The following is a 14,100-nucleotide window of genomic DNA, read 5'->3' as shown; positions in this document are numbered from 1 at the left end:
GCCATCAAGTCACTGCTGCTGACCGTCCCCTTCGCAGAGTGCTGCGGAGAGGCAGAAAACCCTTTTGTTTTCACACGTTGTAGGGTTACCTCGGTAGGGCTGGCGTTCCTGGAGGAGCTGCGTGCCTCTCCCTTTCCCCAGGCTCTCCATCTCCACCCATTACCAATGTCTCCCAACCATTTCTTCCATTAGGGGCCACGCTTGGCCCTGTGTTTGGACATTCCCCATACGCAAAAACAAAGCAACAAAAAGATGAATGATACGTTTAAGAGGCCGTGAAGCCAAAAGCTTCGGTGTCACTCTCCCGTCCATTCCAGGTCACCGGGGAAGGTCAGAGAGCAGTGCCCTTGCCTCTCCTTTGTGCTTTTCTGCATGCCTTACCTGTCCTTAATGGACCTGGAGAAAGGACAAGGCGAACAGAAGCAGCAGGAGAAAGAAAACAAAGCATGTTAATGCAGAAACGGACACAAACAGATAAACACTGCCATTGGGACTTAGGAATCCGAGCCCAGGGACAGCAATACCTGTTTTCACTCAGTACCTAAGTCTCTCAGAGGAATCACGTTTCCCCTCGTGCTGTTGTTTAGTGTAGTCCCTTGGGAGAAGGCTTGTCCAGGGGGTAGGGTGGGATGGAAAGGCTCACTTTTTTTTTTTTCCTAAATAATCTGGAGCTGCAAAAAGAGATGCAAGAATAAGGTGGGTTTAGTCTCCTTCTCAGATATCCCAAATACGCAGCAACCTTCATCCTCTTCCAGAGTCCCTGCCCCATCAAATCCCTACAGACGATCAGAAAAAAAATATGAAAAAACACAATAACAACAACAAACAGCATGAAATCCACATAACACACACTAATTCTAAGTACTGGGACAAGACAGCCACATTTCCAAAGAAGGTAAGAACTGAATTTGCAGCTACTTGTCCCAGGATAATTCAAGCGCCAAAAAGCACAGCAGCCTGGTAGATCCAGGCGTTTAGGTTTGGCGCTTCGCTGATTGCTTTTGAAAATCTGCGCCTCCTCCCCGTGCCTGTTGGGCTTTAAGTTCTTAAAGCAATTAAAGGCACCCGCACATCTGTCAGCCTCGATATTGCAAACGCTAACACGCAGCGAACTCACGCAGAACCCCGGTGGGAAGGGCCTCACGCTGTCCGTGTGCTGAAACCTTGCTCTGTTTCCTGCAGGAGGATGATGCACGAGCACGGACACAGCAGATCTAGGCGCCCTGTCCCTTCATGCCGTGCACTGGGCTGCCAAAGCCTCGTTAGCCGTTAATCAGCAAGGAGCACTTCAAAGGCAATGCTCCCGAGGAGCAGACCGCTCGCCAGTCCTACCCGCAGCCCGTCCCATCGCCTCGCGGACACAGAAGCAGCGAGGCTACAGGAGCAGGGCGACCTGCAGGGCGCTCTCATCACCTCCTCGCACTGACACACTCCCTGACCACACCAGAAGCTTGTACATATAGAATCTGTCCAGTACTCAGCACCGTTTGGTCCCCTACGCATGCCCCGATGGCCAGGCTGGTACTCCAAGCAGTATTTAATAGTCTCTCTTCTAAAACACGCATCCACAGGACAAGCCCTACTTAATTCCATTCCCCAAATCCAAGCACATCCCAGTTACGGCATTAAAAACAGCTCCTGCAAGAAGCAAATGCCAGAGGTTCAAAGTCATTGGTGCTCCACTCCTGGAGATACAGGCCAAGGACAATCGATACGTTTACAGCTTTGCACCCTAAGAATGCTGAAATTCCTCTCAATGCACTCACCCCTCTCCCAGCGCCAGCAATCTACCAGAGGATCACTGCTAAATCAATCCAAAGGGACCAGGCAGTTTCTCTGCAAACCATCCTTCCCGCTTTGCTCCCCTCCCCACCATCCTACCACGTTTCTACTGCATCTTCTCGGGGTAGAGAACAGTCCTTCTCCAGCAGCGCTAAAACCTTTCATTTTGAGGCTAGAACGCCTCAAATAAGCAGTAGCAGCGCCGAAGAGCACCAAAGCACAGCAAAGTCTGTTTTTCCTTAGCCCTATGTTCTCCCAGTCCTTATATGCCCTGCTTCTGATGAGTGAAACGGCTTTCCCCTGGGTGCCCTTTGGAAAATTGATTAACTCATTAACTCAGCTGCCTCTCACTATGCCCCCTGCACCTGTGGGAGATCAATGGATTAACTCCAGCCTTGCAGGGAGTAAATAGAGCCCCCGTGCTACACCTGATGCTTGCTGCACTCCTGTCAGTCCATGAAACTGTGGATGGTCAGGGTTGTAACTGCTGGGAGTCAGGGTTTAAAGAATCTCAGCCAATTCCCCACCAATCTTTTAGTTAACATTACAGCCATAGAGATGTTGTGCGGCAGAAAACCCGCACGCATGAAAATACAAATCCAAAAAGCAAGGGGAGGGAAAATTTAGCGGAAGGAAAAAAAAAAAACAAGCTGTGAAAGTGATGGTCAGTGATTGGCATTATCACAAACTGACCCATCACAGGCATGGGTATCATTCCATCTAAGAGGAAATCTTGTTTGGATCCAAAATGTTTTCCTGAAGTGTTTTATGTTTTTATGATTTTTCAGAAGTATGTTGTTGTTCTGCATTCTGTATTTGAAACACTCCATCTCTTCTGCTAAAAGACACTTGGCATCTGCCTGGATAGCGCCAAGTCACACCCTGACACTTCCTCTCCACTTTACCACTAACGTCAATCCTTGTCCAAAGGGGAACTGCTTTATCTAAGCACACAATTAGAGGCTCTGTACTCAGTTTTAAGCATCTCAGAAAGAGGAAGTACAGGCTCTGTAACAATCAACACTGTCAGTTGTCTGATAACCATTATCAGCCTAGGAGTGCAACAAGTTTGTGCTACAGTTTCAGACACCAGAAGTGAGAGGCCTGCAGCCTGTGCTTTCACTCAGGGAAAAAAAAAAAAAACAGCTCAAAAAAAACCCAGCAGAATATAAAACAAAACTCAGATTTTTCTGTTCGTGAGAACAGAGAAGTGATTTATACTGTGCAATAAAAAATCCATACACCAGACGTTCATATAAATCCCACTTTTAATCATGGACAAATTTACTTTCAAGTAAAATTAACAGCTTTAAATAAAATATAAATTAACAGTTCAGAGTACTTGAAAACAAAAAAGACACTGTGCATGTCTACTCTAGTGGAAACAAGCCGAGGCATATTCCAGTTCTCTTCACTTTGCTGGAGTTTCAGGGCAATCTCTGAATGAAACAGAAATAAAAGATTAAAAAGTAGTGAGGTTTGCAACTATGGAGATACAGCTTCCTAGATAAAAGGGACAGATATTTGTGATATCAGATAACTGTCACAAATAAAACTGATTTAAGTAGTTCTTTGGAAGTACAGCATTGGGTGCAATAGATTTTTATTTTCCATCACAGTACTTATTCCACAATATAAAATGAGAAAAGCTGATCTAAGAAGTTTTCTAACTGGCTTTTGAAAACCCTGCACTTCCTTTTCTTTGACTGAGGAGATCCAGAACTGAGAAGTCTAGCAATATCGATCCCGGAATCTGGAAAATAAAAATAAAGCTCATTCATCCTAGCTAACAGCATTTCACAGTCTCACCCACAGGACGAGAACTCACACTCACTCTCTTCTCTTACCACACAGCTTAAGTTGGTGCCTCTCACTTACTGGCATCGAGTCTTTACTCGCCCCATTACACACAAAAGTGCAATATTAAAAAAAATAAGTAATTTTTGGCAGATACTGTCTAATGAGACTAAGCCAAATTGACCCCCATTTCCCCGTATTTCCGAAGCCTAGCTGAACTCCACGCTCCAGCCAATCTTCTTCTTCAATGATTTAAAGGGACAAAAAGGAGAAACCCTGAGGCAAAAATGGCTTTTTGTGCAGGAAGTCCAATAAAAACTCTCCATCACAGCATCTCATAAGGCTCCTGAGATCTTCTGTGGTGGGAGGCCTTCCTCGATCCATAGGGAAGTAGATGAGCTATTGCGCAGCATTCGCCTGTGGATCCGTCTGAGCCTTAGCAGGTAAAGCAGGATGGAGAGCAGCACGATCAGAAAACAGACAAAAAACAAATAGTGATTGTAAACAAAGGAGAAGCTCCTCCAGTGGGAGTGACTTCCACGAAAGTTTTCTTGCTGGATGTCTCTGAAAAGAATCGGAGAGAGAACAGACATATATTGTAAACCAAGCCTTGCCTCCAAATCATGTTACCAAAGAAAACAGAACCCTTTTTAGTAAAACAGGCTTTATCAGGCAGTACTTGAGCTACCTGAAACACACTCAGGTTCTGTATGATGCACTAGAAGCGGCATCTTGTCTCCCCCTATCTGTCAGCTGCTTTGCTATCACTGTACCTTCCCTCATGCAAACTCTTCCCTTCCATCCAAAAAACTGTTTCCAGATATCTGAGAAAACAAGGGGTACCTTAGAGGCAAAAACCGCGTTCGGTAAAGAATGGCTCCCAACGTCCACTGCACCTCCTTATCGTACACCTGCAGGGCTGTCTTCAAACTGTTGTAGCTCACAGGAAAAGAGAAGCCACGGTGAAATACTTCATACATCCAGGCAGACTTAAAACACTGGTACCTATAAAAAAGAGGGTCATCTAGTCAGGCATTTATTTTTTTTGGCAGTTACAGAGTCCCAAAGGACTAGGGAGCACACTTGGACATGGGACTATCAGTAACTTTTACGGCTGATGCAATATTTAAGGTTATATTCACACTTTCAATGATTTCATTAAACGGACCATTTGGACATGACCGCTCCCTGGCAACTCTGCCTGAATGAATTTGCTGTACAAACACAAATACTTACTTCAATCTGTGGAGATCAGCATGCGATGCATAAAGACCACGGTCAAAACGTTCCCGCAGGACAGACCACTTAGTGGCACAATAATCCTTAAAGAAAGGGAAAAAAAAAGATATAAACATTGCTTCTGCCTTGAAAAGATAAAAATGCCACTAGATAAGATGCTCTGTAAATACCAAAGGCTAGAACACTCAAAAACAGTTTCCTTTGCATTGCTATTAAGCCTGACCACAAATTTCACAGTATTTTGTACAAAACCATTTTGACCCGTACTCGGCGTTTGTGGTAAAATTAATACGCAGTAGGACTTAGATTGTTTAGTCATACACTTGGAGGTGAAGCCTGTTCTTACGGCTCTGACAGAGCGGGTCACGTTCCTCTAGTTTACACCGTGGCATTACTGTCCCCAACAGGCTGATCCCTGTTAGGATTAACATCTGGGAAACTGGTGCAGAATACATAAAACAAAAGAGAAAGGAATTCTAAGGCATTCCTAAATAGAAGCAGGAGGTGGAAGCAGCATGGACTCCTCCAGTATCAACAGTTCTTCTGGAACTGGACCACCCTGCATCCCAGTGCTTTTACAGGCTACCTGTTTCAAACTAGAGTTTCTCTGAAGAATACTTTACCTTTGCAGCTTTAGTAAACTTAGCAGCATTGTAATCTCCTCCCATGCGCAACACGTCCTCAGTGCAGTAATAGAACTCTGAGAAGCCATAGAATTCACTGTTCTGAAAGTGCACAGCAGGCTGATAGACACCATTAAGAGATGTCTGGGTTTCGTTAGTCTTGTTCATGAACGGCTGAATAATTTCACGACACAGATTGAAGTCTCCTGTTCCCCGCAAATACATTATCTGTCCGTTTTGATGAATCTCATCCTGAGCATCCAGGGGCAGGCAAGGGTCTAGGTACGGTGCATCAGAAGTCATGCCAGTCTCCTTGCCCAGCAGTCTGGTTAAAAAAAACACAACACAAACACAGTAACAACCGCAGCTCAGAAACACCAAGCTCCAAGTTACAACAGCATCAAAACAAAACAGCATCCTCACTTAAAGAAACTTCAGCGTTCCACATAGCACACTAGAAATTACGTTTTATATCAGGATACTTTACTAAATATATTTAAGTTCGGGGTTACAGAAGCCATATCGCCAAGGAATTGAAGCTAGTTACCTGTTCTTAAGTACCGTGCTGGTAAATAGGCTGTCTTCGTATCTCTGGCGTGCTGCATTCCCTCCAAAGCCAAGGAATGTTGCGACATAGACTCTATACACGTGCTCCGTTTGATGAGCATCGCAGCCCAAGTTGAATTCTGCAAGCAAGTTTTTGGCAACTTCCTCCTGTAGGAGCACAAGCACTACGATTAGGTGTAAACAACACGAACCACCAGAACCTGAATATTAGCTCTTTGAAAAACAAGACGCACTTGATATCTGTAAACATCAATCCTTACACGTCTGTTTTGCTTTTTATAGGTCCACGTTACCTTCAATTTGATAGGTAAGCATGTTACTTGCAGACAACCACACTGGATGCTATCGATACTTAAAGAACTGCTACTATGGACACTGAAGTACCTTTTCCCATGGAAAAGGACGTGCTACGGCTAGGAAGCTCAACGATACTACTTCTGACCGAGTCCCCATGCTATTAATTGCTAGGCTGCCTAGATTTCTGGTCTGCCCAGCAGAGCTGTTCTTCATTTTCCAGTTTGGAAGTTTTCAAGCTTTCCAGGAAACTCTGTCAGTCACTCAGCTCTCTCCACATACCATACATCAGTCACTTGCAGTAACTTCTCAAATATTTAAGGGATGTGTAGCAGAAGCACTTCGTGTAGAACACGCTTAAATAAGTAGAACAACATTGCGGGGTTTCCAACAGATGTTATAAATGAGAAACAGCAGTGAGACCATAAGCACCACAGCCAGTTGTTGTCCTTTCTTTGTTTAGGAACCTGAACAGGTTCCCCAGCCACAATACCTACTTTGTATTGGTTTACGCTCAGATGAAGACATAAAACAGGCATCATCAATCAGCTGCAACTCTTATTTCCAATTAATACTCAACCAGGGCAATCTGCTCTGAATCTGAATGCCCACTCTTTTAATAGTCCAAGCTATTTGTTACACCACCTGTCTGAAAGGCAGTGTAGTTACTAAAACCTGTAATAATGAAAAACCATAATCTGGTTTAAAATACACATATATAATATAAAATATACACATATCTCATCATGACAGTGCACTGAGAGTCAAACCACGGGGCTTTTATGCTATTCTGACTTTAGATAATTTCTAAGTGATGTTAATGGGTGGTTATCTTATTTTAAAAAATCAGAAGCTACCCTAGAACTCAGTATGCTGGAATTAGAACAAGTGACATTCCCTTTAGGACTTTCAACAAAGAAATTTGCTTCCTACAACAGATGACTTGTGCTGAGGACGCAGGTAACATTTCAACAAACTGCACACTGTTATCCTCATGCCCTGCTTCTTCAGTTTCTACCAACCCAACTTATGAAGGAAAAAAGACATATCTCACACAAGTTCTTACAAAAAACAAACCTTAGGTCTCTAGAACAGAGTCCCGTAAATATAACACATTTAAAATTGTATAAACACACATGCACCCACAAAGAATGCAATTAAACTTAAAAGTGACAAAAATACAAATGAGTTGCTTAGCTGATGAAGGGCTCTTTTTTGCCATCTTCTCTTGCCTTTGTTTTGGATGTGATGTAATGAAGAATAGGACTCAAAACAAAGAAAACAGAAGAACGAAAATGCATTAAAATAAACCAAAATGAAAAGAAGAAAGTTGCACAGATAATAACCTGCTGTGAAGAGGCAAAGCTTACAGTTTTAGGGACTTCGTATGCTATCTGAGTCGACACTCCGCCCATGTCAAGAATACCCACTGTCCTCTTACGGAAGATAGCCTCTTTGTTTTCGCTGCCCGGGACGTGCACCTCCACGATGGCTTCATCCTCTGGATAAAAGAATGAAAAAAACATTGAAAAATACAGCCAGGATGGGCCTAAAGCAGCACTGCACTACTTGTAGCAATTTTTATTTTGTAGCAATGCAGATCACTGAACTTTCACCTGCAAGTTAAACAAATATCAGCATCTGCACGTGTCCTATTCACTAAAATCTTTATCTAAAAACACACCATCGACAGTGAAAGCACAGCAACGTACTTAAATCCTTCCTAAAATCCAAGTTAAATTCACGGTTAAGATACTTACCATCGTCTGTATGTTCAAATCTTCCAAGAACGAAGTTGATGCCAATCCACGCATACACTCCTACGTGCATAAGAAAACATATTTGGACATTTCAGGAATAACTTAAAAACAAAGAGGATTTTTTTTTTGCATATGAGTTATGTCTCTGCTCATATTTTCTATAATAAAATATTTAAACGTTACACATTCCTGACACATTATTATGCCTTCTTTTCCAAGTCAAGATTCGGACGAAAATCCCAATTCAATATATTAAACACAATTTGATGTCTAAATTCCATAAAAAAGCACCTTAGCTTTTAAAATGATTTTAAGCCTCTAGCAAGCCGATCACAACCAAACACCGCTCCTTTAGAAACCATTTTTCCCACTCCTCATCAAGAATGTTGTGCCTTATCCTGATCCCTCCTCTCTAAAGGGTGAGAAAATTGATTAAAATCCTTGCTAAGCACAGATGAGCTATTTTCACTGCTAATTAGAAAACATTTAGACAAGCTAGATCACAGCAGATGATTATCTCCACACTCCATCTGTTGCCACTGAGGAATAAGGTCTCACAACTGAACCAGAATTTTAAAAAGCCATAAATAAATAAAAAATTGTTCAAGTTGTACCCGGAAAGTAATAAATGTTTCAAAGATTAGAATTATTTTTCCAACATTAACCTACCTTCCTGCTTCCCTGAAATAACCTCTGCGTGCGAGTCCGAAAACAGAAAATCAAAATGCACGGGAATATCAGTGAGCAGATCTTCAAGTATTGCCTTCTGCTGGCTGCAAAATTCCATTTTGAGCAGTTAAAAATAGCCAAAGACACCGAGCTCGCTATTCTAAACACTAAAAATAAGGCAGCCAATAACCTTTCTGGCAGAATCCTCATTCCTGCAGTGCACAGAATATAAAGAGGAGTCTCTTTGTGTTTTGCACGGGGCACGTGTTCAGCAGCAAAGCTCAGAAGCGGAGAAATGTAATCACTGACCTTCTCAGGAGAGCTGGCAAACTCCGAAATACCTAGCGAAAACAGATAAATACGAATGTGAAGCAACTCAAGCTTTGGGTATTTCCTGTCTAGGAAACCTTGCTAACCACCACAGAGCAGAAACAAACCAAAACCAAACCCAGGAAATCAACTACAGACATAAGAAATGAATAATTAAGCTAACACTTAATCACCCTCTAAACATTAAACAAAAGCCTGTGTTGGCTATATCACCTAATTAAATAATTGGTTCGGATAGCTTTAGAGAAAGCAGATTACTTATTCACTAAATAAACAGACCCGAGTTAACTGACAACTGTCTCCGTAAGCAGAGAAACCTCTCCCTCCTGCCTGTCAGCGTCACGTTTCAAGCTCTAAAGATGAACAAAGCTGTCTGCAAAGCAAACCCAAAGAAATCCAAAGGAAGGCCACGCTGACAACCTGCAAGTATCCTTTTACCCAGACATTTTAAATATAGGGCTCAAAAAAACAAAGGTCGGACAGACGGCTATCTAGAAAAATCACGCCGTAAAATAATTTCTTTCCGGTACCTGGTTTAATTTTCATAACCACCGGTTTTCTGTTCTTGTCCCTCATCTGTTTTATGTCCAGCAGGTCATGGGGGTTACCGTTGTGTCTCGGCCAGCAATACACAAAAATCCTAGAGCCGCTGCTGCCACAGTCCACAACGATTCCATAATTCAGATTGGGGTTGTTTGTGTCTGTAGCTTCAGTGTCGGTTACCCGGGCAAGATATCTAGAAGAAAACTTGGCGTTACCACCTGGCAACCGAGCTCCATATGGAAGCTTCTCTCAGCATCAGACTCCAAACAGGACAACAGTTTCCATCACAAGAATCACAGCTTGCAGTAGCGTGCTGAAGGAAAGTGACGTGCTACCCATAATAAGCAAACTCCCAGAATAAATACCAGAAGTAACTTCCAGAAAAAAAAAAAAACTCCCTCAACATTCTTGCACCTGTAGTTTTCCTACCCTGCTACCAAAACTTTAAAAGAAGTTATTAGAAAGCTGAATTGCTGAAAAATTGAAAGGAATGTAGAAGGAAAATTTCATTAATAAAACAAATTTTTACCGATTTTCCCGATTCATTTATTTTATTCACACTCCCTGCCAGTGCCTTGTTTTTCACGCCAAAACCACATTTTATTCCTCTCTCCAAGAGTCTTTTCAGCTCTCACCTGTGGAATCTTTTGTCCCTGGACCCACGCCCGTACTTGTTGCGGATGACAACCAGCGAGTAGTACAGCAAGGAGACAGCGGCAGCGAGTATCCCAATCACGACGATCTGCCGCAACGTCGTGTTGAGCACGCGCGGACACCCCACGGGGGAGATACTGAAGTGCCAAGAAGCAGGAAGCAAACACGAGATGCTGATCCTAAAATTCAGAGAGGATAATCTGGTTTAAAAACGGACTTTGCTACCAAAAAGAGGCATAGATCATTTTGAAATGAGCAAAGGTCAAATGTTTTTCAGAGAGCTTTTTCCTTCATTATGTTCTAGCTCAGTTTTGCTCATGCTCTGACTTCAGTCTAGACTCTGTTTCCACATTCCCACCTCTGAATTCATCGTTAGCCATGAATTCATAATCAGGTTCCCCGTCCTTTGCTCAAACGACACCAGAATTGGACAGTTCCTCGAGGATCCTTACCTCCCCATCTCGGGCTACGAGCAGGACCGGCGGACAGCAAGCAGCTGGCGTTCCAACGTCAGCCGGTCACCTCCGACTGACACGGCACAATCACCCTCAGAGCCATTGCTCTCCTGCGCCTGAAATAAAGACCAGTGAGAGACAGGTGATCATCCGGACACGGTGACAAAGAGCACTGCAGGTTGAGGGAGGCGATCCCTCCCTCCGTGAGGCCCCACCGAGAGTGCTGAGCCCCGTTTTGAGCTCCCCAGGACGAGACACATCTGGATGAACTGGAGCAAGCCCAGCGCAAGGCCACAAAGACAAATCAGGCACTGAAGCATCTTTCACATGAGGAAAGGCCAAAAGAATTGGGATTGTTCTGTGTGGAGGGAAGAGTTCTCACTCACACCTACAAATATCTCACTGAAGGATGTGAAGAAGAGGGAAGTGCTTTCCTCAGTGACACCCGGTGACTGGAGGCGCAAACCCAAAAGCAACAAATTCCATCTGGACGTAGGGAAAACCTTGCATAAGGAGGACAGCTGGACGCGGACACTGGCTGAGCGCTGCCCATCCCTGCAGATAACGCCTGATGGGATGCAGCCCGTGCCAGCCGCCCCTGCCTGCAGCTGGGCTGCCCCCGGCTCAGCTCAGGCAGCTGAGGATCTCTGGCTGCAGATCCTAAAACCATTAAAGTTGGAGAAACCCCCAAAGACCACCTGGGCCACCACCACCTGGGCACCCCCTCTCCCTGAGGAGAACCGCCTCCCCTCCCCCGACCCCCTCACACCCATTTTTAACCCCCCACCGCCTCCACACGACCCCATCCCGCCCCCCCCGCAGCCCTCACACCCCAGGCCCGGCCCCACAACCCCCCCCCTCGGCCCCCCCCCAGGGAGTCCCTGCCCGGCCTCGCCCCCTCCCCGCTCGCCCCCAACGGCACCCCCAGAGGCCGGGGCCTCCCCCCGGGGCTCAGCAGCCGCCGTTCCCCGCCCGGGGCCCCCCCCAGAGGCCGCCGCTGCCCCCCCCCCGGGCCCAGACCCGGCCCCGGCCCCGCACCTCCGCGTTCGCCGCCTAGCAACGGGCCCCAGCGCCACTTCCGGGAGGCGCCGCCGGACGTGACGTAAGCACGCGCACACGTGGCACCGAGAGAGGGGTGAGGTAGGGCGGGGAGGAATTCATAGGGGGGCGGGGGGGTGTTGGGGCGTGGCTTAAGAAGGGAGGGGGCGTGGCTTAGTGGTGGGCGTGGCTGCAGCGAGGGGGCGTGGCGGCGGGTGAAGGCTGTTGCTGGGTGGGGGCGTGGCCTCGGTGTAAGGGGGCGTGGCCTCGGCGCTGGGGGCGTGGCCTCGGTGCTGGGGGCGTGGCCTCGGCGCTGGGGGGCGTGGCCTCGGCCGTGGAGGGAGCGCGGGCGGGCGTTAGGACCCAGCCGGGGGCCGCTCGCTAATTGCAATTACGGGGCTTAATGACCGCGCCGCGCTGAGCAGGCGGGCGCCACGGGCATACCCGTAATGGGACGCGTGTAAGCACGCGAATAGCTGCTTAGCCGCCGTGAGGCGCGGTGCTGTGGGGCCCCCTGCGCCAAACCTGTGCGGATTTACTGGCAAAAAATTAAATAAATCTGACCCAAACGAGCCCAAATTTCGCTCAGTTTGCCCCTCATAAAGTCCTGGGGGTGTTCCCCGAATTGTCACCACACCGACACCTCGGTGGCAGCGCTCCCCTTCAGCCAGGGTGGCACCGGAGCATCGTCACCCCCCCCAGAGCCCAGGTTGGGCAAAGAGATGGGAAGTGGAGTTCTCCAATTCCTCTGCTCCTCCAAAAAAAAGATGAATTTTGGCCAAATGTAAGCCGTGCTGGGTGCTGCCACCGAGCGGCGGCACGGCTTGTGCTCCCCGATCCCTTGGGGAGTTCAAACATGCGGCCAAAATGGGCTGGTGGCCCCAGTAATGCCATGGGGAGGGCCGGGGGCTTTGGGTCAGGGCAAAGCGTGATGCTGAAAAGTGCCTTCAGACGCACGTCTGCCCCGGCCCCGGCTCGTCCCGGTGAACCCAAGCGAGCAAAACTCCCAAATCCCCGCTGGCGAGCAGTGCGTGCCCAGGCAGAGGCCTGCAGGAGGTTGCATAAAGCAGGGCTGGGTTTAATGCCGCTTCTCCGGGGCGCTGGGCGATTTTGGGAGGTCAGCTTCGCCCCACGAGGACCACGAAGCCCTCGTTAGTCCGAAATAATTCGCCTTCCGAATGCAGGAGCAGGATGAGCCCCGAGCCTGGCTGCGGGAATAGCTCTGCTTGACGGCCCTCTAAAAAAACATTTATTCTGGAAGATTATTTTTCCCCCAGAAAAACTTGATTTTGTCCCTGCAATTCCCCAGCTCCGGCTTCTCCACTCCTTCTCCCGTTGCATCTTGTCGCACCCCAGACTTTTTGCCTCCACGGCGCGCACCCAGAGCAGCCCCAGGCTTTAAAAGCCTCGGTCACACCGCGAGGAGACAACCCCGAGGTCCTCTTCCTCTTTCTCTGCTCACACAAAAGCCTTTCATCTTCGCCTCCCGAGCCGCTTTGTTGGTTTCTCAAAAGCACTTTGAGTTTTGCTTCCCCTTTCCGCGCGGAGCCGACAGTGCCCGAGCTGTCCCCAGGGCGAGCCCATGTGCTGGGCTCTGCCTCGGGGTTTTGTGGGCTGGGTTTTGCATGGTGGCTTCTGTAGGCCAGGGTTTGCACACCGGATTTTGCACACCGGATTTTGCACACCGGGTTTTGCACGCCAGGTTTTGCACGCCGGGTTTTGCACACCGGATTTTGCCTACCGGGTTTTGCACGCTGGATTTTGCTCACTGGGTTTTGCACGCCGGGTTCTGCACACTGGGTTTCGTACACCAGATTAAGCATGCTGAGTTTTACACACCGGTTTTGCACGCTGGGTTTTGCACGCCAGGTTTTGCACACTGGGTTTTGCACGCCGGGTTCTGCACACTGGGTTTCGTGCACCAGATTAAGCATGCTGACTTTTGCACACCAGTTTTGCAAGCTGACTTTTGCACATCAGGTCTACGCACCAGGTTTTGCACACCAGATTAAGCATGCTGACTTTTGCACACCAGTTTTGCAAGCTGACTTTTGCACATCAGGTCTACACACCAGGTTCTGCACACTGGGTTTTGCACTCCAGGTTTTGCACACCAGTTTTGCATGCTGGGTTTTGCGCTCCAGGTTTGCACTCCAGGTTTTGCACACCGGGTTTTGCACACCAGGATTTCACACCAGGTTTTGCACACCAGGTTTGCACACCAGCTTCTACCACCAGGTAACCAGCGTGGGGCTGGGGCTCTGCTTCCCACTTTGCCACGCGCTGAGAGCGAAGCCGCTCACCTCCAGTGTGTTTTTCCCTGTTAGCTGAAGGGCTTTAATGAACTTA

The 14,100-nt window shown here is 47.2% G+C and overlaps 2 protein-coding genes across 6 annotated transcripts in view; both read right to left on the bottom strand.

Moving 5' to 3' along the window:
- The window catches only part of LOXL2 (lysyl oxidase like 2), a 53,604-nt gene extending 53,240 nt beyond the window's left edge, over nucleotides 1-364 (bottom strand). The window contains exon 1 of the mRNA XM_080568620.1: nucleotides 264-364. The gene's annotated coding sequence lies outside the window, so the exon portion shown is untranslated. The remainder of the gene's footprint in view (nucleotides 1-263) is intronic.
- Nucleotides 365-3,032: 2,668 nt separating this feature from the next.
- ENTPD4 (ectonucleoside triphosphate diphosphohydrolase 4) lies at nucleotides 3,033-11,886 on the bottom strand. 5 transcript variants are annotated; one of them, XM_080568648.1, is made up of 14 exons: nucleotides 11,636-11,718; nucleotides 11,106-11,199; nucleotides 10,711-10,829; nucleotides 10,240-10,437; nucleotides 9,592-9,797; nucleotides 8,922-9,072; nucleotides 8,732-8,835; nucleotides 8,063-8,122; nucleotides 7,649-7,803; nucleotides 5,989-6,155; nucleotides 5,442-5,766; nucleotides 4,816-4,901; nucleotides 4,423-4,584; nucleotides 3,033-4,143 (listed from the first exon to the last, which is right to left on the bottom strand). In XM_080568648.1, exons 3-14 carry the CDS (start codon nucleotides 10,716-10,718, stop codon nucleotides 3,915-3,917), a joined length of 1,851 nt encoding a protein of 616 aa, XP_080424774.1. In that variant the 5' UTR covers nucleotides 10,719-10,829; nucleotides 11,106-11,199; nucleotides 11,636-11,718; the 3' UTR covers nucleotides 3,033-3,914. The 5 variants fall into 5 exon arrangements, with proteins under 5 accessions (XP_080424774.1, XP_080424771.1, XP_080424775.1 ...); XM_080568645.1 differs by lacking the exons at nucleotides 11,106-11,199; nucleotides 11,636-11,718 and adding an exon at nucleotides 11,752-11,886; XM_080568649.1 differs by lacking the exons at nucleotides 11,106-11,199; nucleotides 11,636-11,718 and adding an exon at nucleotides 11,752-11,886 and having other exon boundaries at nucleotides 7,673-7,803.
- Nucleotides 11,887-14,100: the final 2,214 nt, after the last annotated feature.

This window comes from Anser brachyrhynchus (genome assembly GCF_964034855.1).
Source record: "Anser brachyrhynchus genome assembly, chromosome: 26".
In the NCBI taxonomy this organism is placed as follows: Eukaryota; Metazoa; Chordata; class Aves; order Anseriformes; family Anatidae; genus Anser; species Anser brachyrhynchus.
The sequence above is the reverse complement of the archived record's forward strand: the minus strand, read 5'-3'. Positions and strand labels throughout refer to the sequence as shown.